Source organism: Microtus pennsylvanicus, chromosome 1 (genome assembly GCF_037038515.1).
Source record: "Microtus pennsylvanicus isolate mMicPen1 chromosome 1, mMicPen1.hap1, whole genome shotgun sequence".
In the NCBI taxonomy this organism is placed as follows: domain Eukaryota; kingdom Metazoa; phylum Chordata; class Mammalia; order Rodentia; family Cricetidae; genus Microtus; species Microtus pennsylvanicus.
The window spans coordinates 124,326,853-124,353,075 of NC_134579.1; the positions used below are offsets into that span (position 1 = coordinate 124,326,853).

Genomic DNA, 26,223 nt, shown 5'->3' on the forward strand with positions numbered 1-26,223 from the left:
ACCACACAAAGATGACCTACTCGGAGGCTCAGAGATGCCGCTCGCCCAGAGTCACACAACCAGCACGTGGCAGAGCTGAGCATTGAACTTAAATCTTCTATCTAGGCTTTGTCTTTCCTTCCCACCCACTGTCCCTCAGACTACAAGATGGGGAAGGACAGCGGCAGAGAACAGAGGCCCCCAGCCCTCCTCCGGAGGAAAAGCAGGTCCCAGGGGGATAGTATCCTGGCCGCTCCATAAATAACCAAGTCCCTGGGCCCCGGCGGCAGTGGCTCTGTGTTATACAAACAGCTCTAATCCCATCAGTTAGCCTGGATATCAGAGGAGACAAGCTTCTGAGCGGGGAGGCCTAATTGAATGGAATTGAAAAGGCAGTATGGGGGGCGGGGCCCGGGAGGAGGGACTGGAGCACGCAAGCTGGGGCTCTCCGAGGCGGCCCGGGGCTCCGTGGCCAGCAGGGGAGCCAGGCTGGGAGGGGGGGCGTCGATGAGGTCGGTGGGGGACCCTAGCCAGGGTGCTCCACCCCTCAGGCCTCCCCTTTATCTGCTGGCTCTGCTGTTCTCTCTCTCTCCCGCGCTGACCCCTTTTCTGCTCTCTCTGTTATCTCAAATAATGTCACTGCCTCTTTAGTATCTATTCATCAGAGCAGAAAGAAGCCAATACTGACACTGCTTAAAAAAAAAAAAGCCATCTGTGCCTCCCGGGGACAGAGCGAGCTGGGTTCCGAGCGCTGGCGGCACCGACCGCTGGCGCCCTGCGGCCCCAGCCTGCCATTTCACCGCGGCAGGGTAATCAGATTCCACAGGCAATCCTCCCACCCCGGGCCCAGAAGTCCTCCCCAGGGCTGCTCTCCCAAGGACTCACCCTGGGGACCTTTTCAGCTCACAAAAAGCTTGGCCTGGCCTTTCCCCCCCTTTTCTTTGTAATTGGTTTTTCATTCATTCTTAGTAGTATTTAAAAACTGAATTGTATCATGGCAGCCAGATTTTTAGAATCTCTTTTTCAAACTAGACAGAGGAGCCAGGGATGGTGGTGGGAGGCCTGAAATCTCAGCATTGGTAAAGTAGAAGCAAGAAGATGAGGAATTCAAGGCCATCCTCAGCTACGTGGTGAACCGGAGGCTAGCCTGGGCTATATGAGACCGTCTCCAAAATATATATACGTAAACAAAATAAATAAATAAAACTAAATAGAGGGCCTGGGCCAGAGCTGAGTGACCTTTATAATGTGTGTGAAGGACCCAAGGTCCACACTGGAACCTGACCTGCTTGCACAGCAGCCCCACCCCTATTCCAGGGGAACAGCTGGCTGGGGCGGAGGTCAGGCAGCACCCATCAACCCTTCCCCAACGAGGTTGGAGATTTGTGCATGTGAGGTATGTAAGCAGAGAGACTTCCCAGCACCATGTTAAAAGCCACGGGAATCAAGGATAGGACTGGAGATCAAACCCTCAGAAGTAGCAGAGAGACCTGGGCCCAGAGAGGGCAAGCCAGGGCTTGGAGAGGTGGGACATCCTGATCTTGACATCCACGCCTCACAGCCTCTAGTCCAAAAGGCCGTTTGGAGCCCCGCCCCCTTTCTGCTGGCTCTGGAGAGCTCAGGGGGCCACAATGGAAGGGCCACAGCCGTGGGAAGCAAGGTTACATTAGCTTCGGCCCCTTCTCGAGGCCTCGGAGCTGGCTGAGCTCAAGCCAGTGTCCTCAGTCCTCTAGGAAACCTGGGCCAAATCCCAGTGTACTGCAAATGCACTGTCCAGGGGCAGGTCGCTCCCCAGCTCCGTGCCTCAGTGTCCCCATCCACAGTCTGGACCTTTGTGGCTGTATTGGGGGATGGTCTTGGTGGACTCGGATCTTTGAGGCAGATGGCTGGAGGAATGGGCAACCACTTGCTGCCAAGGACAGGCCGGCTTGCGCATGCTGAAGTCCCCCACTCTGTGGGGTCATAGGGGGCGTGGAACAGATGTGTTGCCTTGGCAACAGATGGCAGGTGCCTGGGTCCAGAAAGCCTCGTCCTCCAAGGTCATGTCCTCCAACTCCCGGAGCCCTGGCAATCTGGTATGTGGGCACTGTGGTTTAAGTTCAGTGTCCAGCTCAGCACAGCCAACCCTGCCTTCCTGCTGCCACCCACAGGAGCAGGAAGAACGGCGGGACCCAGCCCTTGTTAGAAAGCGAGCGGGGGACCCTGGCTTCGACAGCTGCTGTCACCAGGTCTGAGGCCTGGATCTGCTGCTCTGGGCACAGGTGGCCTCTTTGAGCCTCAGTTTCCCCTGTAAGAACAACAGCAGCTTCACTTCCTGGATGCTTGGGCCACATGGGACATGGGCAGAGGAGCCTGCCAACTCCATAAGGAGATGACCTGACTAAAGTCCTACAACTGGGGGGTAGGAGGGTGCTGGGCCATAAAACAAAGCCAATTCACAGAATAGTCATCAGTGGCGGGTAAATAAGACACAAGGCTCAAGGTCCTGCTGTGTTAAACAAATATACTTTCTATGAATAGAGAGACTGAGGCCCAGAGAGGACAAGATATCTCTCTTGGGTTACACAGCAACCTGTCTCTCCTCGCCTTGTCTACATCCTGGTCACTCTGATCTCTCACAATGTCTCATCCACCAGCTGAGGGCAAATGAAGCCAGTGGGTCTCCAGGAGCAGTTCAGGTCACGTCTCTGGTGCCTAGCCTAATTCCCTGTACATAGCAGGGGTGCTTATGACTCACAACTGGGGCAGACCTGCCAGCCTTAGCCTTGTCAAGAGGCAGCATCTTTCTCTGGGAAGAAGAGGAAGACCTAGGGGTCTTGGGAGGCCTGGGGGTACCGTGGAGGTTCCCTGCCTCAGTCTACACAGCAATCTACACATGAAAGGGCTTTGAATGATGTCCTCCAGTCACAGAACCCTTACAGTGAGAGGGCACGTGGGAGGGGTCAGCAGAGCACGGTCCAAAAGGGCCCACTTGGCACATGGTGTCCCATCCCTATGTGTCCCCATCCCTGTGTGTCCCCATCCCTGTGTGTCCCCATCCCTGTGTGTCCCCATCCCTGTGTGTCCCATCCCTGGCTGTCCCATCCCTGGGTGCACGAGTTGGCTCTATTATCAGATGCACTCAAGTCTCCCTGTCCCTCCGCTAACACAAGGAGGGAGCTGGGGAGGAGTCGGGAGCAGAGGAAGTCTGTGACCCCTTTGCAGGGCCCCAAGAGGATCCAGCCGCTGGAGGCGGGGCCCATCCCCCTGTATCTGCAATCTCATTCATCACATAGGCCTGCGGTGAGGAAAAAATAAATGAGACAGAAAACTCAGATTTGACTAGATGTCTCGGTCAGGGGCTCCAGGCCTCGAGTCCCTCAAGAGTCTCAGGCAGCAGGGCGAGGGAGGGCAGAGTTGTCTTTCATCCGGACATGGGCTCTGGTCAGCACCAAGCAGGCTGGCAGTCATCCAGCCTGTCAGAGGGCACACCTGTCCGGCTGCCTCCCTGTAAAATGGAAGGGTCAATCTGCTACTACCCAAGATGCCCTGCACCCAGCCTGGTAACCACAGCCGTGCACCAGCAAATCCAGCATTGGTTGGCCAAAGCAGTCGGTCTTAACTTTGGTCTCCTCCCTCTTTAGTGAGCCCCCCCACACCTGCTGGCACCTTCTGCGTACCACTAGAAACCCTATACTGCATTGCTGCCAGCTTCAGACAAGGGACTGTACAGAGAGCCCCTGCGAGCTGTGCCATAGGGCCCATCACAACTGTAAACCTGATGACCCCCAAGAGGTTGAGCACACTGCCTGCCATTTTGCATGTGGGGAAACTGACCCAGAACAGAGAGGCAGAGCAGATTCCGGGCGCCAGGCTAGGCAGGGAGTACAGAGTGAGGCCGAGATGGGCTGTGCATAGCATCCCAGTTATGGAACAGCAATGATAGAGGAGCACGAAGCAGCTCACTGTGGGACCCTTGGCAGGTCTCTCTGGAGTTGGTTTCCTTATCAGTACCACCGAAGGTCTTGCGAAGTTGATGCTTTGGGACTCTGATGCAGTTGATGCCAGTTCACACGTCTCTTCACACATTTGTTTGGAAAAGACATGCTGAGCGCATGGGCTCCTTCGATCTGGTGTCAGACTTCCAGTGTTGGGGGGAAGCAGGGGGCGCTCCAGGTTTACTGCAGGAAGAATGCTCATGCCCGTCGACAGCTCCACCTCCCTGTTCTGTGTCAGTGAGGGGCTCATGCACAGGAAGCAACAAGGACTGAGAGGAAAGAGGCCGAGCTGGGCATGACAAGTCAGACTGCCCAGGAATAGATCTGACATCACAGACATGGGTTTCCCTGCGCTCTAACCCTTGCCTGTCTCAAGAGCCTGGGGCAAGTCCTGTCTCTTCCTAGGGCCTCAGTTTACCTAGTAACAGGATGGGGACAGTCCTGGCTCACAAAGATAAGGCATGTTAAGTAAATGGCCTGTATTGGACACATGGTAGGTACTCTGTGACGGTTCAGTTTTTTCGGGTTCCTGACACCTGGGTGTGGGGAGGGTAGGGCTAATTCTGAATGACAGGCAGGACACCCTGTGATGAGAACGATGGACACACAATGGAGTGTGAGTGGGCGTGGGTGTGGAGGGCTCCTGCGATGGATAAATAGGGATTTAGTGCTGCACAAGACAGCTGCGGGGCACTTAACACAGCTCTAGACACTCGGGAGCACACTGGGGGAGCCGGCCTGTGGCCTGGACACCAGACATCAATACATATTGGCAGAGAATGGCGACTACACACCAAAGCAGCAGGTAACCAGAGCATGCTCATGCATGAGGGAGGAAGGTAGTCACACTCTGCGTGGTTGTAGGGAGGTGGTCACACTCTGTGTGGTTGGAGAAAGGTAGTCATACTGTGTGTGTGATTGGAGGAAGGTAGTCGCACTCTGCGTGGTTGGAGGGAGGTGGTCACACTCTGCGTGGTTGGAGAAAGGTAGTCATACTGTGTGTGGTTGGAGGAAGGTAGTCACACTGTGTATGGTTGGAGGAAGGTAATTTGGTTTTCTTGTTCATTTTCATCACAGTGAATTCATGTGACCAAAACTTTTTTGAGAGAGAAAGGAAGGAGAGAAAGAAGGTGAAGGAGAGGGAGAGAAGAGAGGAAGGAGGGAAGGGGTGGGGAAAGAAAGACTCTATGTAATCCTAGTTGGCCTAGAACTTCCTATGTAGATCAGGCTGGCCTCAAATTCAAAGAGATCTGTCTGCGTCTGCCTCTGCCTCTTGAGTGCTGGGATTAAAGCTGACCATCGCCAGGCTCACCATTATGTGATAAATGTGGAAACATTTCTGGCTTTCGTTGTGGAAGTGGCACTCCCCTCCTCACAGCAAGATGGCTGCTGTGGTTGAGAAGCCCATCCAGGAGTCACACGGCCAGGAAAGGAGCGACTGCTGGATGCTAGGTGTGGATTGAGATGCCTGGATGCTAGGTGTGGAGTGAGACGCCTGGCCCACAAGGACAAAACCAGAGGGCAGAGCCAAGCACATGGAGGTGGGCAGAGCAGCCAGAGCCTACACCACGTGCTGGCCAGTAGCCTCAGGACTATAAGGTTTCACTGAGAAAGAGCACCCCCCCCATGGTGTATGCAGCCTGCTTCCCCACCCGAGACCCTGCTGTGCACTGGAGGGTGGCAGAGACACTGTCCTGTGGTGCCAGGTTGTGGCAGCTCTGAGCAGAGAAGCTAGGAGGGTGAAGCTGGGTGGCACTAACAATCTTTCCAACAGCTAACAGAGAACAGCATCTCTGACCAGCAAGGCTAGATTTTTAACCAGTACCGAACGCTGCTGAGGTTTCTGGGAAATTCTTACTATCATTCGGGCCAAGTGAGCACTCACGGTGTAGCCTGCAGAGGGTCAGCACCGCCATGTGAATGTTTAGTGAGCACTCACGGTGTAGCCTGCACAGGAATGTTTAGTGAGCACTCACGGTGTAGCCAGCAGAGGGTCAGCACCGCCGTGTGAATGTTTAGTGAGCACTCACGGTGCCGTGTGAATGTTTAGTGAGCACTCACGGTGTAGCCTGCACACCGTCAGCACCGCCGTGTGAATGTTTAGTGAGCACTCACGGTGTAGCCTGCACAGGGTCAGCACCGCGGTGTGAATGTTTAGTGAGCACTCCCGGTGTAGCAGGCACAGGGTCAGCACCGCTGTGTGAATGTTTAGTGAGCACTCACGGTGTAGCCTGCACACCGTCAGCACCGCCGTGTGAATGTTTAGTGAGCACTCACGGTGTAGCCTGCACAGGGTCAGCACCACCATGTGAATGTTTAGTGAGCACTCACGGTGTAGCCTGCACAGGGTCAGCACCGCCGTGTGAATGTTTAGTGAGCACTCCCGGTGTAGCCTGCACAGGGTCAGCACCGCCGTGTGAATGTTTAGTGAGCACTCACGGTGTAGCCTGCACAGGGTCAGCACCGCCGTGTGAATGTTTAGTGAGCACTCATGGTGTAGCCTGCACAGGGTCAGCACCGCCGTGTGAATGTTTAGTGAGCACTCACGGTGTAGCCTGCACAGGGTCAGCACCGCCGTGTGAATGTTTAGTGAGCACTCACGGTGTAGTCACGGTGTAGCCTGCACAGGGTCAGCACCGCCGTGTGAATGTTTAGTGAGCACTCACGGTGTAGCCTGCACAGGGTCAGCACCGCGGTGTGAATGTTTAGTGAGCACTCCCGGTGTAGCCTGCACAGGGTCAGCACCGCCGTGTGAATGTTTAGTGAGCACTCATGGTGTAGCCTGCACAGGGTCAGCACCGCCGTGTGAATGTTTAGTGAGCACTCATGGTGTAGCCTGCACAGGGTCAGCACCGCCGTGTGAATGTTTAGTGAGCACTCATGGTGTAGCCTGCACAGGGTCAGCACCGCCGTGTGAATGTTTAGTGAGCACTCATGGTGTAGCCTGCACAGGGTCAGCACCGCCGTGTGAATGTTTAGTGAGCACTCCCGGTGTAGCCTGCACAGGGTCAGCACTGCCGTGTGTTCTCTCAGCCGATCTTCACACGACCTCTGTAAAGGCAATTGCATTCACCTCATGAGAAAGCCTTAAAAGGTAACTTAGCACAGTCACATGGCCAGAGGGTAGCAGAAGCGGCCTTGTGATCCTCTGGTTTGTGACCTCAGGCCTGAGTGTGCACCAGATTTACCCAGGAGCTTTAAAAGCAACTAGTGGGCTGACCGGGTGGCGCACAAGATGGCTCAGCTGGTAAAGGCACTTACTGCCAAGTCTGATGACTTTAGGTCAACTGGCAGAACTCACAGGGGAAGAGAACAAACTCGTCTTTTGCTGTAGCACACACACACATGTACACACACATACACTATGTTTAAAAAAGGAAAAAAATCATGGGAGAGGGTAAAAGGGGAGGGGAGAGGAAGGGAGAAGAGCAGAGAAAAATATATAGCTCAATAAAAACAATTTAAAAAGAAAGAAAAAAGATAAAGTCTTTAGTGGTGGAGGCCCACCCAGACCAGCAAGGGCAGAATGTCCAAGGCAGACAGGACAGCACTCCTGGGTCTTCTGGAAGCTCAGGGGTTAACTGTGAGCTACAAAGGCCTCTCAGACAGGTGGCTGTAGATGGCGGCACTAGGGGTAGAGCATGATCAGAACATCAGAACAGCAGCTGAGGTAAGCGGCTACGCTGGCCCAGGACTCAGAGGTGGCTGTTTCCCGAGGACCAGTGCATCGCATCAGCATCAGCCGCTGACACAGTCCCCAGAGAGCATGCAGGCTCTGCAGATCTCAGGCTGCCATGGACGTTCCACCTTCCTCCCCCGAAGTGGGACCACACCATGCAGCAGTCCCAGCTGCTCACTCAAACTACACAGTGAAAGAAACATTTGCGCCTTCATGCTACAGGTGGTTACAATCGCAGCCAGCCTGAGGGGAGGCGGTGCCAGGGCAGAGCAGGCTGACAGCTGGCTTTGGAGTCAAATGCCCTCTAAGGCTGATGAGCTTCGTGGCTTCAGACAACTACCCCAAATCTCTGAGCTCTGGCTCCTTGGTTTGTAAAATGAGCATGAGATTGCTGATTATGTCGTGAAGTTAGGCATGGGCTGGCTTGCGAGTGCCCAGATGAATATTATTGCTTCATGTATTACTGCTTCCAAAGGGCAGGGGCACAGAAGATGTACCCCAGCCCAGCTTCCACCCACCCTCCTCCCGAGGGTGCTGGGAAAGGTATCAGCTGCCCCCTAGCGGCGGAGGGCAAACACACAGCGAGTCATGGGAAACAAAGTTTAGCCCAGCCCATCTTTACTGTGGCCCCGGCTCCCAGGGGTTCTGTGGGTGAGGTGGACCCTGCCATTCCAGGAGTATGAGGGAAGGGTGTTCCCTCCACCTAGCCAGTTGACATCAGAAGGGAGGGAAGGCCAGGAAGTAGTGGCCGCATGCCTTTAATTCCAGCACTCAGGGAGGCAGACAGATCTCTGAGTTCGAGGCTAGCCTGGTCTACAGAGTGAGTTACAGGACAGGCTCCAAAGAGAAAGAAACCCTGTCTTGAAAAACAAAACAAACACAATCTTCCCCCTCTGCCAGGAAAAAAAAAGATGTCCAAGGTTTTAGAGCTGTGTGCACTGGTGGGTGCTCATGGTAGCCCAGCTCTGTTGTGACTGAGGCAGATGTCCTTGTCCCCATTCAGCAAGTGCTACCTAGAAAAACTCCCTCTCCAAGCTACACTGCAAAGTGAGGGGAGTCTTATTTCTTTCTGCCTCAGAACTCACAAGGGAGGGAGGGAGGAAGGGAGGGAGGGAGGGAGGGAGGGAGGGAGGGAGGGAGGGAGGGAGGAAGGGAGGGAGGGAGACCAGGGAGCACTGAAGAAGGGAGGAGGAAGAAGGCACAGAGGGCACCAGCCCTGCCTTCCCGCAGGGCCTGAGGCTTTGCCTGCGCAATCTCTTTATTTTCCCCACGGGCGGCTTTCCCATGAGTTCACATGGAGCCTCAGCTGACGATCCCTGCGTACGGACAGCAGGACAGCAGACAGGAGCCACAGGCCAGGCAGTTCCTAAGGAGCCTTCAATGGCAGGACAGAGGCGTGCATGGCTAAGAGCCAGAGTTTGAGTGAGGCAGATGGAGGCCAGGCCCAGGCAGATGTACCCAAGAGCTCCAAGGTGAAGGCTGCCATCTCAGGAGACCCCACAACTGATGCCTGTTTGGCTCCAGAAATGCCAGGGTACAGCCGGGACACTGGGGAGGCGCTACCAGCAGGAAAGGTGTACGGCCAGCACAGAGCTCAACTCCAGTCCCAGAAGACTCCAGGGAGAGGCTTCTCAGCAGGACTCAGGGCCACATCACTCAGAGGCCCAGGGCTTGGCGGACGGGGTCGTCTACGGAGGCAGCCGAGTGCATGGAGACCCCAGGTGCTCCAATGCTGGTCTCCCAGCAGTCAAACCCACAGCTGGTCAGGGCCTGCTTGGCAGCCTCCACTTTGGCTGGCTCTAGACCTGAAGAGGGAAGGCTGTCAGCTCTGACGGACGGCACTCGGCAGACACTCCCACCCTGCTGTGTGTCTTGCAGTCTCAGAGGATCTCTGCAGCACCTATGAGTCATGTGCCCAGTCCCAAACTTTCCTCAATGGGCTTTAATCACCTGGACCCAGGCTTGCCAAGCATCAGATGGTCATGTGGCTTCAGGCTTAATCCCCACATGAGCCTCAGTTTCCCTATCTGGGAACCGAGCTGACACTAGCCAGACCCCCTCTACCAGAGTGCCTGGCTAGTACCTGGTAGCCTGGGCATGCTCTTACAGCATTCTCTGCTAACCAGCATTGGTCTTGGACCAGTAGCTACCATGCAGCATCTCCTAGAGGAAGGCTCCCTACACTCCTTAAAGCCAGAAGCCACGACCAAGAGCAAGGGGCTCTGGGAACCCTGGTGGGCTGTACAAAGTGAGGAGACAGGGGATGAGAAAAAGGAGGAGGGCAAGCAGGCCAGAGAGGGTGGAGGTGGGTGGTATCACTGGACACCTACCGGATGCCTGCAGCAAGAATTCCCTGCACGCTGGCCTGGCCTGGGCCTCTCTTCAGGTCTACTACTGGGTCTTTCCCCCAAAGGCTAATGAGCATGGCCATTCCACTCTGCTGCTAGGTCACCCTATCCCTGTTCCACAGCCAAGAGTGGGCTGGGAGGTAGGGGACGGGAACCAGCCCTGGCTGTTTCTGAAGCTGCGGCAGGAGGCGGCAGGAGCAGCTTGGGGCAGATGATCTTTTCAGCCACAGGCTCCCCCCTGAGCAGACAAAGGGACAGCGAGGCTAACTAACTTGCCCAGAGTCACAAAGCAGAGCTCAAGCCTCCCTTTCTGGGGAGCCCTCCAGTGGGTCCTCCACCACAGTCCATGCTAGCAGCCGGCTCCCCAGCCCCGTACCTGGCTTCAGGAGGGTGATGCCGCAGCCGCCACCACCTGCACCTGTCAGTTTGCTGTGCAGTCCGTGTGCTGCTGTGACCTGGCAGAGCTGGTCCAGGGAGGTGTGGCCCACACCCAGGGCATTCAGGTGATGCTGGTTCATGTCCATCAGCTCCTGGAGAAGATGCCATCTGTTCCTGTCTGAGCCACCCGAGGTAAACCCTCTGTCCCTGCCCACGTCTCCTGGCCACCTGGCAGCGGCTGATGTGGGATAGCTCACGTTCTCTACGTGGGACTTGGATGAACAGAGCCAGATTCATCCTCCCGCCACGGATGAACCTGTCCCTCATGGGGTAGGCAGGTAATCTAAGGTGTACAAGCAGGGAGAGGATACCTGTCACTGGATAGCTAAAACTAGTTGACTTCAGATACTGTCCACCTAACATGTCCACCTTCCATTTGGTCACAGATCACATGACAGATTCCTAACCACCCAGCTTCAATCTCTGGATCAAGTTAGGCTTGAAGCCATTACCACTGGCCCCTCACTTAGGAGACAGTTCCATTTCCGCTAAGGCTAGTGGGGACAGATTTGCCATTTTTGAGAGAAAATGTCTCGAACAATATGCCACCTTACTGCTGCCTTCTGAGCTGGCTGTCACCCCAGCAAGGTTGCGAGTGAGGAAACAGCTAAATATTTGTCTAGGTTTCTTCAGTTATGTGCAATAAAACTGCTGCTTGCCAACTAACAAGGAGCGAGGGGTAACCGCTGGAGGCAGCCCCTGCTGGCCTTTGACTGGACGATGGGTGCAGACTGCACTCTAGAGAGGCACATCCAGTCAGGCTCTGCACTCTCTCCTGTGACTGGAATCCAGGCAAGCTGCCGTGAGGCTGGGCTCCGCTCTTCTCAGCCCTGAGGCAGGGTCCTTTGCTAGAGTGTTTCTCCCGCGGAAACAGATGGTGTGAGGTCTGCCTGCCTCCTGGTTGTGTGAAGGGAAGGACTTTCGCACAATGCCTGTGTTATGCAAACATTCTGCCATCAGTGTGTGTTACTTATCATCCCACTTTATAAAGGGGGGCGCTGAGGGCCAGGGGCAAAAAAACCTGGCAGGGACCACCCACCTAGTAGGAGTGAGTCAGTGCCGGTGACATTAGCAATGCCTTCTCTTGTTCGGGGGATCTGGTGGGCCTTGTGCTGTGCGGCGCTCTGCTCCGAGCACGGAGCTCAGGATGCCTGAGGGCTGTCCAGCACCGAGGCAGCTCTGCCAGGGTCTGCCAGGTGCTCTTGCTCTCAGGCCCGCCCCACGCTCCAAGCATTCTGACAAACAAGCAGACAGTGTGGCCTGGTGGCAGTCCGGGCAGGCTGCGTGTGGAGAAGCCTAGCTCCAGGTGTCATGTTGTCAAGGCAGGTTCCAGACACCTGTCACATTCTGATCCAAATCTGTCAAGGATCAGATGACAGAGTGTGACATGAGAATAGCTCGCTGGTTCACGTGCAGAGCTGTCTAAGAACAGAGCTGCGCACTTCAGCGGCTGTGGCAGCCAAAAATACCCACACTGTAATGGGTGCACTGCTCCCCAGCACTCTGGGGCTTGGCAGTGCCCTGGCGAGCGCTCCTCATCTCTTTTCAGCTCGGATCTGAGATCCTGAATGTGGAAGGAAGCGAGAGATGGGGAAGCAGGGGAAGCAAGGCTTGGGGACCGCAGAAGGGTGTCTGGGAAATAAGGTCAGAGGCTCCAGGTTATATGGAGACCTGTGCCCAGCACACAGTAGGTGCTCAGTAAAGCACTCAATGATTCTAGGTTGATGGTGCACAATGTAGGCGCACTTATGAGCCTGAGGCTATCCTGGTCCATACAGTGAATTCCAGGCCAGCCAGGGCTACACAGTGTGATCCTGTCTCAAAAAAAATCAAAATAAAATCGGCTGAGTGGAGGCATACACGGGCATCAATTAGGGTCCTGGCTCTGCTACCCACTAGCTCGATAACACAGGAGGAAGTCAGCCGTTTTGGACCTTAGCTTTTAAGTCTGTAAAATGGAGACGAAGGTAGCTGCAAGGAGCACGAGAGACGTTACCCCGAGAGGCTGCACCGGAATGCCAGGAGCGACAGGGGTGGCAGGAGGTAGGCCAAGCGGAGCAGGAGCATGCCGGGTCATCTGGAGGGGACCCTGCCTGCACCTTCCTACGACCTGCCACTGCTCGGCTACTTCAGCCAGGGACTGCTGAGCCCTAGTACTCTCAGGGAGGCCAGATGGCATTTTACCATCAGCCTGATTTACCAGACCAGCTGGCCCATGTCTGAGAGGCAGCCCTTGGCTCTCTGAGCTGGTGGCACATGGGCACTGGAACTGTAACAAGCTTGTGACACCCCAGTGAGGCCACCAGCAGGCGGTGAATGAAAGAGAATTCAGACACTGGCCTGCTCAAATGCTGATCGTGGGATTTCTGTGCCACACTAGCATAGCATGAATGGTGCTGGCTACGGTTAGAGGCCCACAGAACAACTTCAGAACCCGCCTGATCAGAAGCAGCAGGTGGCTGTTGAGTGGACACCCGTAGCCAGCACAGAGCGGGAACCATGAAGGTCAGCATCTCCCCAGGACAAACAGGGAATGGGGATCAGCAAGATGAAGTGTCTGTTCATGTGAGCTGCTTCTTAATCTTGTGACCCCACCTGCCCAAGGGCCAGGCTTCCAGGGTCCAGCCCTGGGCCAGCAGCAGGCTAAGGAGCTGGCCAGTGGTGGACTTACTTCTAGAACAAGGTAGTGTTCCGGGGCTGGAGCTGCCACCATCTCTCCGAGCACGCGCTCACACTCCAGGGATATGGCATCAATCGAGGTCAGGAGCGGGGCCACGATCTCAGGAAACTGGAGGGAAGGAAGGGCAGAACACGAAGTCTAAGGATAGAGGAGTGCCCTGCTGTAGTAGTGGGGCACCATCTACACCAGCCCTCGGGAAGTCTCCTCTGGCCTGGCCTCTGTCCTGCTGCTGCCCTAACATCTGCTGGGATCCTTGCACAAAGCCAGTGACTAAAGGAGCAGGCTGGTTCCAAAACTCACTGGTCCTGACTCTAGTCTAGCAGTCAGCATCTTCCTTTCTGTCCACAGATTCCCCTCCTCAGAGTCCCCTGTCCCCAACACCCACAGCACCCCTCCACCCAGGAGCACCTTGATTAGCCTGCTTCTGACGCCAGCCACGAGCGCCTTGGTACTTCGCGGGACCTTGGTGTTAGTGAGCAGGATCTGCAGGGCCGGGAGCCTGCAATGAGAAAAAAGGCAGGATGGAGGAACCAGGCCTGGGACTCTACCCCATCCTGGTACAGAAGTGGAGGCCCAGGAAGGTATGTCATAAGGATAGCACACGGGAGGACCCCAGCTTAGTCTAGGGACTAGCAGGCAGATGGGAGGAAAGAGATCCTTCAAGGCTTTGCCATCCGTGAGAGATAAAAACCACTAGGGTAAGAGGCTGGTGCAGAACAGCATCTGCTGAGCCTGGACAATGAGGTCATAAGCCTTCACTGGGTTCAAAGTAGCTATGGCAGAGTGCGGGAAGGGGCGGAGGCTCAGTGGTGCCCAACCTTGAAGCTTGGGTGGGGATGAAGAGGGACACAAGCAGGAGACATGTTTATCCTTCTGCAGGAATGTTCCAGGTCTTAAGGTTCTAGGAATTCAGGAGTCTCTACATGGGTGTCACTTGCTGACTGTCCTCAATCTAAACCTGAAATGTTCTGCAATCCAAAAACTTTGGGGCACCATGTTTGAGTTTAGATTTCTAGCTTAGGGTTGCCTGTTCTCTCACACACCTGTAGTGGTCCCTGTGGGAGGGAGCAAGCAGACTGGATGGATTGCAGAGGCACCCATGAACCCCTTCTACAGTGCCCAGAGCAACAATCCGGGCAGGAAGCCTGAGGCAGCCACAGGAGTCAAAGCCCCAGCTGCCGTGGAGAAGAGAGCAGCCCAGCGGCTGCAGTACGCAGATGCCCCAGCATGGCCCTAGGGAAGCTGTGCAGTCCTGACTGTCCTTGTGTGAGCAGCCTCTGGAGGAACCAGCCGCTCTTACTGGCCAACCACTCTGCCCTTCAGAGAGCTGGGGCGGGGATGGAGGCAGAGAACCTGGATGCGCCTCTGTGAGACAGCTGCAGGCTGTGGAACCCACACCTTTACTCGCCCTCTTTACAGTTCAAGACTAAGGTCCAGTAGCGGAGAGGCCACTGTCCTACTAGCTCAACACCCAGAAGCTCAGGATGGAGGGTGGTGCTTGTCTTTTCTAAGCTTCCTAAGATGAGCAGACCGCCTGTCATCAAAAGGGCAGTGTTCAGGGAGGCTGGACCTGGAGCCACACCACAAACAAGGTGCTGTATACAGAAAGGTGCCCTTTTGGCTTTGGGGAGAAGATTCCCTGTTGAGCCAGCTGTAGGATGAAGGCAGGACTGGCTTGGGGGTTGGGGAGCTTGGGAATCCCATCTTCATCTTCACCCACATTCTCTGCTAAAGGCTTGCTGCCAGTCCTCACCAAACCTATTGTGTCCAGGGGTCAACACTCAGGACTGTGCTCTGGAAGTGTGTGTGTAGTCTGGGCCTGGTTTCCCCTGATCCAGGTCATCCCATCTTTTCCTTCCCTAGTGAGCACATCATCAGTACCCTGGCCTCCTCACCCCTGTTCTGCACAGCCACGGGACCTCTGCACTCGCATCCGCTCTCCCAGAGGCTGCTCCCTCCCCACAGCTGCCTGACTCCTAGTTGGTCAGGCCACTGCCCTGGGGCTACCTCAGCAGGGTCAGGCCTCTGCCCTGGGGCTACCTCAGAAGTGGCTCTGGAAACCCCACCTGACGTCCAACCAGCTGCACTAAGGAACACTTTTGATCATCACAGCTGAGGGGTGTGGAGGGCAGGTATGCGCTGAACACCTGCAAGGTACAGACCCCCCCACACACAGTAAGGATCCAGCCTAATCCTGGTGGAAACAAGGCTGAAAAGCCCCAGGGCAGACTTGTTCAAGGCCCAAACTGGAAGAGGCTGGGGTCGGAGATGAGTGGCCCTGTTAGCCACTAAAGGAGTGACTCAGCTGGGGCAGTGTGCCAGGACCTGGTGCCTGTCTGAGAGACAAGCGCCAAGGGTGAAGACGGCAAGAAAGCACCAGTGACCCTCCCCAACACATAAACCACCACGTGACCCACCTCAGCCCCAGTGGGCTCCTACTTGCCACCATCCAACCCGTCCCCAACCTTTCCATTGGCGACAAAAGCACTGCGTACCAACATTGAGCCTGACCAGGTGGGGCACAGACATGCAAAGCAGCCAAGTCCTTGCTCTGAGCCTTGCCTGAGCCTCCCATTGCGGGCTCCATTCCACAGAAGCCTTGCTGGCCTCCATAACACCCCTTTGTCCTGTGTGGGTTTCCACACTTACCTGTAAACCCCAACTCACCCATCCTCACTCACAGCAAGCGCTCCCAGAAACTCCCGGGAGGTATGCCTATGCTCCTACGCCCCGTATGCGCCATCAGAAGGAAGGCAGTGCCCACTGCTTACTAAATGAATGGACAGACAGACAGACAGAGTCTGGGAACCAGCTGGGCTTCAAGAGGAAGGACAGTAACACTTTCACCTTCCATCACAATGAAGAGTTGGCATGGAGAGGAGAGACAGTGGCTAGGCAGGCCTTGCTGTGCCCCAGGCCTCACAATGTGATACGGCCACAGCAGGAAGGGGACAAGGACAACCGCCCCTCACAACTTCACAAAGGTACAGTGCTCTTCCTGGACATGCGGAGCAGCTGTGCTAGGCCTGGTCACGAAGCCTGAGTTACCTCTTCAAGGATGACATCTTCCCTTGCTGGTAGCGCAGGGCTCCTCCTAAAGAGAGGGACAGCAGCCATCATGACAGGGAAGGCTCAGATCTGCACTCTGGGACAGTGTGAGGTCAGTGTAGCCTCACCATATGCCAGGCTGAATGATGCACCCATCCGTTCCAGCTTCAGCCGTGGAGGACCCAAAGGGTATTAAGGCCCTCGGGACCTTGACCTTCTGAGCTGCCGGCTTCCTTAGCCATTGCCCATGTGGTGAGGTGAAGGCCCAGGGCTCAGAGGCCAGGCCTGTAAGCAAGCGGCGTGCAAGGATGGAACGTTGCTTGTGTGGTCTGCCAACTCCATAGCAACAGTCCCCTGTGACTCCCCGACAGAGATCAGTGGGGTGTACTATTTCCCAGGGCCTGAGCCCACCCTTCAGAGAGGCATGGCCCTGCGATCTTCCCTTCCCCTTGAACACAAACATGCTCTTTTCCTCATCGCCCTACGCCAAGAGTCAGGGCACCTACGAAAGCAACGAGCCTCTCAGGAAGGATGAGGAAGGAAACAGACCTACCCCAGGTGCTGACAGCATTGTCCACGCCGGAGGGGTTCCCGTGGATCACTCTCTCTCCCTCGTAGGCCCACTTGTTAATCAACTCCAGGTCCTCGTCAGGCCACCTGGGCATACAGAGTGAGGGTCACTTTAGACAGCAGAAGGAGTTGTGGGAGGACCCACTGCTAGCACAGGCTACCCCAAGCCCAGGGCTGATGTGATTGGGCACAGGAGCTCAGAAGGAGCAGAAGAGTTGTCCTCTTAGCTCAAGATGACACCAAGCCTTGCCTTCCCTTCCTCTGAAACCACACAGCGCAGCAGGAGAGGCCCAGGCCTCGGCTTCCCAGTGCGCTGTGCTCTCACTAGATGACTGACTCTGAACTGTCAACTAACCTCTCCAAGACCCACTGTCCTCACTCTCTTCTGGCCCACGTCAGGCATGGCTGGAGGCAGGCCTCGTGTCTACACGGGGCACGTGGCCTGCAGGGGTGGCTCAGCAGCGGTCAGTGTGGCAGCACCCACGGTGGCACACTCCTGCAGCTGTGTACTTGGGAGACCGAGGCAATAACAGCAATAGTGTGAGCCCAGCCTCACACAGCAAGACGCCACCTCAGAACAAAGACACCACCACTGTGAGTCTCTGGTAGGCACCACTTACCTCTGAACCTCCTGGAAGCAGAGGAGCCTCCTGTGGAACAGTGTGGGTGGGCTCAGGGCCAGCATGTGACCAGATCAAACACTAGTTGGAACCCGGAAGAGCAACCCCCACCCCTGCCTCAGTGTGGCTCTTTTCTGGATATGCCCTTTCCCCTGCAGAGCTGTGTGGGGTGCTGCGGGCTGGTTGGACGCCAGCCACTACTCAAATCCTCCAGCTATTCCTTCTCTCTCATCTGCCAAAGACGAGACAGCAGTACCTCCTTCACAAAGATGCCACGAGGTGGAAGAACACACCACGCTGTTATATGATGCCTGGGGCACAGGGGCCTAAAACAGGTACTGGGACCACTGCTCCTGAGCGTATGCAAAAACAGCCCAGCGCCTTGCTGAGGCAGCTGCTGCCTCTGGGTTTTCTCCTGTGTGTCCGGTGAGGACCATGGATCTGCAACTCACACAGTAGTGTGTGCCAGTGGCTAAAGGTAACTGGCTGGGTGTGAGGGATACACTGTAACCAACCCCCGCATCTGGAAGGCTGGTGCAGGAGGTGAACTGGCTTGGCTGGGTGTGAGGGGCCACAACCCCAGTATCTGGAAGGCTGGTGCAGGAGGGTTATGAGTTACAGAACAATCTGTGCTATGAAGCAAGACACTTTCATAAATAAAAAGAAAGAAAAAAAAAAGCAAAGGAGAGAAGGTTCAAGCGGGTAGAGACTCGCTGTACAGGCAAGAGGAGCTGAGCTGACCCCAAACCTCACGTAAAGCTGGGAGGTGACACACACCTGTAATCCTAGCACTGAGCAGAAACGGGACTCTGGGAGCTCACACACCAACCAGGCTGTTGTACCCAGTACTCAAGGTAAAGGCAAGGACTGACACCTAAGAGTACCCTGACCTACATCCCACCCCCAGAGAGAGAGAGAGACAGAGACAGACAGAGTTTAAAAACCCTATAGGAAAGGCAAAGCTATCCCTTTCACACAGGGGGAAGCTAAAGTTCAGACAGGTACCAGGGTTCTGAGCCCCAGTGCTACTCACTGCTCCATCACAGGAAGGACAAGGCAAAGACAGGCATTACCTGCCGACGGCACCCTTGTCCTTGAGCGGGTTGGTGATCTCCTCGCAGGCAGTCAGGAGGGCAGCCACCAAACACACCGAGTAGGCGGCACTGGAGCCCAAGCCTGCCCCAGGGGGCAGTTCTGACCACACTACAATGTCCAGGCTCGGGAGTGTTCTGAAACACACCGGGGCACAAAGCATGACTCCTTTGACAGTGTGAAGTGCCTATGGGAGCCCGGGCCCAGGAATGGACATTGGGGGAGTGGCTGGCTGATCACCTGGACCACTGGATGGTGGCAACTGAAGGTGACTCAGACAACCAGGAAACAGGTGCCAGACTTAAATCACTGTGAACTAGCCCCCATCCCCAAACACACACACACAGCTGGGTTCCTTTCTGGCCTGGCTCTCAACACCAGTTGTCCGTCTGTCTGGCACAGCCTTGTGCCACATCATCTCCTACCCATCTTTCCAGAGGTCACCAAATGTTTTCACTGGAAGCTTCCCCAAAACACCCACAAGGGCCATCACTAGGCTCTGAGGATCCACACGTCATCTCCCTCTGTGGCTGCCTGTGTTCCCAGGTGGCCTCTCCCACCAGACACCCCTCCTGACACACGGGACCCGGGTCTGCTGCAGATTAGTTAAAAGAGCAGCTATACCATCACACACAGACCTCCCTCAAGTAACGCCCGACAGTGTTAGCCTTTTTCTAAGTCCTGTTCCCACCTTGTAGACATCAAAATACACATGCCCACCCTATGCAGATGGGAGACTCTGCCCTACCCACTGAAGGGAAGCGTGCTACCCAAGCAGAAAATCTCCAAGTCAGGTACAAGTGCCAGCCACCTATGCAATGTCCCCAACACAGGGCCTGGTGGCGGGGCCAGCATCTGATGCTCTGCCTTTCCCCTCACATAAAAAAGAACACTGGTGACACGGCACAGGCTAGCCTGGTCTACACAGTGAGGCCCTGACCAACCAGGGCTACATGCCTCAAAAACAACAACAAACCCCAAACTACTCTATACAGCACGCCTGTCATGGCAATGGCCATGTTACCATTTTAATTATACTCCTAACCCACCTTATTGATTCTTGAGGAAACTATACATATTATTAATTAATAATGAATTTACTCTGTGAGCTCATGCCATTTTGGAAAGGGTCTTATGAAGCCCAGGCTGACTTAAAGTTGCTAAGCAGATGAGGATGGCGCTGAGCTTGACCAGCCAGCCTCTGGCTCGCAGGTACTAGTTACAGTGTGCATCACCACACCAGGCTATATGTGACAATGGGGACAGAACCCAGGGCTTCACGCATGCCAGGTAAATAACTGGCCACATCCCTAGTTCTGCTTGGTGCTGTGCTTGGATTGTTTGGACAAGGTCTCACAATGAAGCCTAGGCTGTCAGCCTATCCTGGAAGTCATGCTGGAGCCCATGCACATGAGGACTCAGGGCAGTCTTCTTGCCTCACTTTACCTGAGCACTGGTGTCACCACATCCAGCCAGAGGAAATGGTTAGTGGTCACAGTAATGATGCATCAAGCCACATGCCAGGCTCTGAGCTCCGCATTTTCATCAGATTAAACCTTACTACCCTCAGAGTCTGGTGCTATCAATGCACCACTTCACAGATGGGAAAGCTGAGCCTCAGAGAGGGCAAGCAGCTCAAATGAGGGCAAGAGGCCTGCCACCATCCTTCAGAGCACCTGTGATGCTGTCTCCGCGGCACTGTCAGGCTCGAGGCACCAGCTTCCCAGGTCTCTCTGAAGAGAGAACTCAGGCTTCACTCTGCTAACTGTAGCGAGACAAGACACACATGTGCCTCTCCGGCCATACCACAAAGAGGCCACCCTGAGGAACAAGAATGCAGCAAAGCCTTTGTCCTCTTGAACTCAAGCAGCAGAGGACACAGTACAGGGACAACATGTCAGTGTTCATGTGAACTGGGTGCATGTCATCTCTATGGCCTAACCGGCTGAATGGTCTTTGGGCTGTCTAACTCCGGGTCCTCTGCTTCCTCAGGAATAAACAGGTGAAGCCTCTCTTCCGGGCCGCTGCCTCACTGTATGCACCACCTATGGCCATCATCCCTAGAGACCCATGAGGCACAGGGATTCTCCAGTAACAGTGGCAACCAAAACACTTCCCAGGAGAGTCTGGGCGGACTCCTACAGACCATGCACACACCTCTGCTTCCGGCAGATAGTCAGGTACAGGTACAGAAAGGCGAGCACTGCCAGGCCCTCAGTGCCGACACAGTCCCCGGGGAGGCCCGCCACCTTCTTCAGCTTCTCCAGTTGCTCTGGGGTGGGTGCTGGGCCATCGCCTTGCTCTGTCACACAAGCAAACAAACAGGCAGCTGAGAGGGCTTCTGTAAACCCCAGAACACAGTGGGATAGCATGGGGACAAACAGGGTCCCAGGTGTATCTGTTTGCTTCCAGTTTGGGCGGTAGGCAGCCTTCGGCGTGGGTCTTGACTGTGAAGATAAAGACCAGGCACTCAGGACTCAACATGGCTCCCAGCCTGGAGCGAGTGCTGAACTAATAATCTGAGCACATGCTGTGTACAAGCCTTCGCTTCACCTCGAGCCTTCAAAACCAAAGGGAGCAGTAAGGTGATCCCCAACGACTTCTCCCTCTCTCAAAGACAATTAGCAAAAGGTCTGGGGATGTGGGCAAGGCCCTCATTTAGCACGTGCCAGGTCCTGGACTCCATCCTCCGTGTGTGCATACACACACACACACACACACACACGAGGCTGAGCAAGTCTAACCAGTTCAACCTCACAGATCACGCCCAGTCTCGGGTCAGCAGGTGGAATGGAGCGGAGCGTGGCTGTTAGGAAAGTTCAGGGCATCCACTAAGGGCTCAGGACATATGTGCTGAATAGATTCACGGTACATTCTAGAGGGCCAGACCAAGAGGTCAAGGAGACACCAGCATTGCAGAGTTCTGTGATGGAGACAGACCAATCTTGGAGTGTAGAGACCTGTGTAGGCCTTTCTGTAGCCACGATGGAGGTGCAGCCTCCAAGCCTCCATTGTTACATTCGTAAAATGCAGATGAACACAATCACCTGCTTTGGGGACTGCCAGCAGAGACCATGCTCGGCTCACGGTCTGACACCTGTGCTCAGTACCTGTTCACTGTCTGTTACTATGTGGAGGGAGCAGTGGCAGCCAGTCTCCAAGAAGACCCTGTGGTCTCCTACTGAGGCAGACTTACAACCCTGGCACCAACCCTTTCTCCTGCTGGGTCTTCACAACAACTGCCAGTCAGCTCACACACCATCGCTCCCGGGCCTGGCATCAGCAGAGACTTGCCCGGACTCGCCAGTGGGTCTGTGTGTTCTCGGCCATGCCTGGCTGTTGTTGCTTCAGACACTGACTCAGAAAAGCAGTTGCTGGTCCTCAGGGATGGTGACATCCTACGGACTGCCTGACGCCATGGAAGGCAAGTCCCAGAGGCTCGGAGCTGAGGAAGGTGCAGGAGTCACCCAGGGAACGTCTTGTAAAATATACTCAGTTCCCACCAATGGTACCAGTGGGAATATACTTAGTTCCCACCGCCTGTTCCAATCCTCTACAGCAGAAACGCAGGGCTAAGAACCCATATACACAGAAAAAAGAACAAAGCCCCCAGCCAATTCCAAAGCCCAGCAGACAGGAAAGAACCGCTCTAGATTGACAGCCCTCATCCTTCTTTCCGTCTACTGGGGATCAAGCCCAGCCTTCCACTGCTGAGCCACAGACCAAAGCGGTCATCACACTCCGCCTCTGGTGGCAGGTGACAGGGCTCAGGGGCAGCTGGAAGTAGTCCCAGGAGGGCTCTCACTCGCCCTCGCTGGCCTGGCCGAGAAATGCTGTTTCTAGTGAGGAGGCGTGAGCCAGAGAAGATGAGCATCCTGGGAGTCAGACCAGGCCATGGGGCAGGGGCCCTGCTGACACACAGGAACCAGCCCAAATGCCTTCAGTCACCACTCTTCCCACGCCCCCAGCAGCAGCAGCAGCAGCAGCAGCAGCAGCACAGGGGCTCTGGGCTATGGGCATGGGAAACCAGTGCTGACACCCTGAAAGAAAAGTATAGTATGGCCCGACGCTGTTTCAAAAACAAGAAATTCCCTCTCCCAAAGTCAATCCTGACTGGCTAGCGCCAGAATGCCCAGGGTGGTACTTGGGGAGCTGAAGCTATGAGGTGTCTACCACCTCAATTTATTCCTGACTGTCTACTGAGCCAGGCAACCACCATCTTGGGGAATTCAGCAGTGCCCCCTTGCAAAAGCAATGATCCCAGCTGGGTTTGTTGACCGTGCACCCCCTCACAGAGGTATAGGGAGGTCGTAGGACCCTCACCTGGGCATCTACTGGCTCCCTACCACAAGCTGTATGCAACTCTGCCCCAGAAGCACATGGCTGCAGGGAGGGGCTAGGATAGCTGGGCTCCATCTATGTGACTTCATGAGAGGCATCATTCCTGCCAGGTGAAGACTTTTTGGTGGGGCACCCACACCCCAATAGGTAACCCCTGACCCATACCCAATAAGGAAGCCCAATGAACTCATGGGTTCCCCAGGGTGAGCTCTAGTGGAACTGTGCCTGGGTTGTCGCTGGGACCTTAGGAGAAGGGTGGGTGTCGTTTACGTTCCCCGGGAAAGAATTTAGCAACGCTTCATTAGTATTGACTGGACTTGCCTGTAATAAACGTAACTTCCTTTGGCCTTTTAAATAATTTCTAGTGGTGCTGGAGAGTAAACCCAGGGCCTCGCATATGCTAAGCGTACACTCCGCTGCTGGGCTCCCCAGCCCTGTACTCAGCAGCAACCACAGACTAAAGGCAGAAACTGAAGGCTTCTCGTCACAGCACCTTCCCCAGGATCTAAGCAACGCTGATGGCTGATGCCTCTTCTCCAGGCCTTCCTACACATGTACACCAGCTTACACTAGCAAATGTGCCATTGCACAACTGTGACACACCTTTTGTTCTCTTTTATCTTGCTTTCTTTGATGTGGTCTTGTGTAGCCCAGACTGGCCTCGAATTTACCATACAGCTGAAGCTGTTTTGGAATTTCTGACCCTCTGGCCTTTACCTCCTGGGTACTGGGAATACACTAGCTAATATTGGCAGGATTTAAAGTCACCTAGAAAACACGTGGATGAAGGTGTTTCTAGAGAGGGTTAAAGAAATGGAACTGTGCCCAACATCCATCCACTCATCTCTCTGCTTCCTGACTGCAGAGGCAATGTGGCTGGCCACTTCACGCTCCTGCCACGAGCAGGATGGAGAGCCCAAATACACCCTTCCTTAAGTGGCTTCGTCATAGCCACGAGAAGGGCAATGGACACCACAGCGTGAGGTTTTCATTCTGCATGGGTCTGAACGATGTGCCCCCAAACAGCCAGTGGTGTAGGGACAAGTTTTCACAAGTTTAGGATGACCAGCTGAGCATAGGGGCGCACGCCTTTAACCCCAGCACTTGAGAGGCAGACATAGACAGATCTCTGTGCATTTCAGGACAGCCTGGTCCACAGAGTAAGACTGCCACAAACAAACAAAATCAAATCAAATACTAAATGAGTAAAACCAATTTTTTGAGGTCAGAGGTCAAAAGAGAAACCTCTCGAAATGGCTGTCCTCTGGATCCCTTAAAGACAGCCTGAAGTAACTACCCCATCACCAGCTCCCCACTTTCTTCAGGGGCCAGGCTCTTACCACACCTGGCTCCCCCTTTGTACTAACCAAGAAAGCTTGTGTCCAGCAGTTGAAGCTCGGCTACATTCCAGACCTGTTTAATACCAATGTTTGGTAAATTGAGGCTCACTTTCCCATTGCTCTGTGGTCGAAGCAGTAGAAACGTTCTCAAGTTCAAGGCCACCGCCAGGGCCACCTATAGGACAAAGGGCAGAAGCAGTAAGCCGAGGGTGAACGGCTCATGGCCTGACATCCATGTTTCAGAGATGTAGGTGGGAGGGTCCCTGGGGTTCACTGGCCGTCTAGCCTCGCCATTCCAGAAGGCTCTAAAACAATGAGAAAGAAGCACTGCCTCAAAACCTGAGGCAAACAGTGCCTCCTGAAGAACAATACCCAAGTTCATCTCCTAGCTTACACACACACACACGCATATGCACAGACAAAACCATAAAGTGACAGTTCCAGGGAATGGAAAAAAAAATCTAAGTTTTGAGTTCAGAACCACTCAGGCTCATACCCTGCCTTGTGAAGGTGTAATGTGCTTGGTCATGTCACCAATTCTTTCCCAAGCCTCAGTTTCCCTCCCTGTAAGACAGAAGACTACGAAGTTGCACCCCTGGGGGCTAGCTCCGAGGATTAAATGAGATAATGCATGTGTTCAACACCTCTACCAGACCCTGTCTCCAATTTCCCAACACTGGGACACCCCAGAGTCCACTCCTCTGAGCTCTTTTCCCTAACACAAACTTCCTTGGTGATTCCACTCAACTTGTGAGGGTTTACACGCCATCTTTCTGGTATTATACTAGGTGGCCAGAAGTCATTTAGCAATTTAAGGTTTGTTTGGCTGGATAGATTCATCCAGTCCACCCCTTAGGCCTTTCTTTTACCTTCTTCAAATTCAGAGTCAGAGAGAAGTAATACTCAATTCTTCAGGGCTCCGGGGACTTTTTACCTTGCCATGGACCACAGCATGTTCTCCATGGAGAATGACTTTCCCGGGAGCAGATACCAGCAGGACTTCTGACAACATGGCTCCTGAGACTCCTGAGAAGGAATAGGAGAGAGGGGAACAAGGGTGCCTAGATGTTAATTAGTCACATCAGAAAGGTTGGGCTTTGTGACACATATCTTTAATCCCAGCGCTTGGGAGGCAGAGGCAGGAGGGATCTCTGGGTTCAAAGCCAGCCTGGTCTACAGAGTGAGCTCTAGGACAGCCAGAACCATGTAGAGAAACTCTCAAATAGAAAAGGAGAGAGAGAGAGAGAGAGAGAGAGAGAGAGAGAGAGAGAGAGAGAGAGAGAACCATGAATCTGTTTCCCACATGTCAGATAGGGCAACACCAGAGACTGAAACCAAAGGACTGGGAAGCAGCAGTGTCTGTCTGCCAAATAGCTCCTTGACTAGACGGCTACTCAGCACTGGCCGGTTCTCGGCTCCAGCTCATTGCTATCACTACTGAAGGTAGAAACTGACATGGCCTCCAAGTGCACCACTCACTAGTGAAGGGCTTGCCTACTATGAGGAAGGCCATGTGTTTGATGGTGTGGTAAAGGGAGGTTTACATAAAATCTTAAAAAAGGAAAGAATTATTCCCAGACATTGAGTCCACAGCTAACTGTCAGAATAATAAATAAGGCTGCAGGACATACCTGTTACACCCGGTGTTGGGTATTTAAACAAGAACTTCTGCAAGGCAGAGTCTAATGAATGTTTTTTCTGGATTTACGGGTGCATGCATTTTTGCATTGTTATAACTAAGGTAAAATCACCCGCGTTTAAGACTTCACCGGAACTGCCTCACACAATCCACCCCACTAGCAGACACCGACTGTCCGATCTGATGCCGCCGACCGCTCCGACCAAGGAAACTAAGGCAGAGGAATGGGGCGCCTGGCCTGGGGTGTCCGGGGCCCCGGTCCTCGCCGCCCGCCCCGCAGCCGAGGCCTCTCACCTGCCGCTGCCAGCGTCCAGGTGTGCCGAAGCCTCGGCCACAGCTCCCGGTCTTCTCCATCCCGGAGCGCCCAGCCCCACGGAGGCGGGCGCGTCTTCCCTCGAGCCAATCAGAGAACTCAAACCGAGGATCCCTATACGGATTGGGTCGAATATTGACCAATGGGAATTTTAAACAC

At 54.6% G+C, this 26,223-nt stretch overlaps 1 protein-coding gene across 1 annotated transcript; it reads right to left on the bottom strand.

The window, feature by feature from the left end:
• Positions 1-8,375: 8,375 nt before the first annotated feature.
• Mvk (mevalonate kinase) lies at positions 8,376-26,138 on the bottom strand. The gene is made up of 11 exons (XM_075982884.1): positions 26,046-26,138; positions 25,047-25,138; positions 24,140-24,287; positions 20,589-20,733; positions 18,413-18,568; positions 16,703-16,806; positions 16,150-16,195; positions 13,510-13,600; positions 13,093-13,209; positions 10,360-10,513; positions 8,376-9,440 (listed from the first exon to the last, which is right to left on the bottom strand). Exons 2-11 carry the CDS (start codon positions 25,122-25,124, stop codon positions 9,292-9,294), a joined length of 1,188 nt encoding a protein of 395 aa, XP_075838999.1. The 5' UTR covers positions 25,125-25,138; positions 26,046-26,138; the 3' UTR covers positions 8,376-9,291.
• Between the last annotated feature and the right edge of the window lie 85 nt (positions 26,139-26,223).

What these genes read in the sequence shown, in the direction of transcription:
- Mvk (XM_075982884.1), bottom strand. Translation starts at nt 25,124, where the DNA reads ATGTTGTCAGAAGTCCTGCTGGTATCTGCTCCCGGGAAAGTCATTCTC. An exon ending in AACACTACCTTGTTCTAGAA is followed by an intron (nt 10,514 to 13,092) that starts GTAAGTCCACCA and finishes CATCTTCTCCAG; the next exon opens with GAGCTGATGGACATGAACCA. An exon ending in CATCACCCTCCTGAAGCCAG is followed by an intron (nt 9,441 to 10,359) that starts GTACGGGGCTGG and finishes TTCCCTCTTCAG; the next exon opens with GTCTAGAGCCAGCCAAAGTG.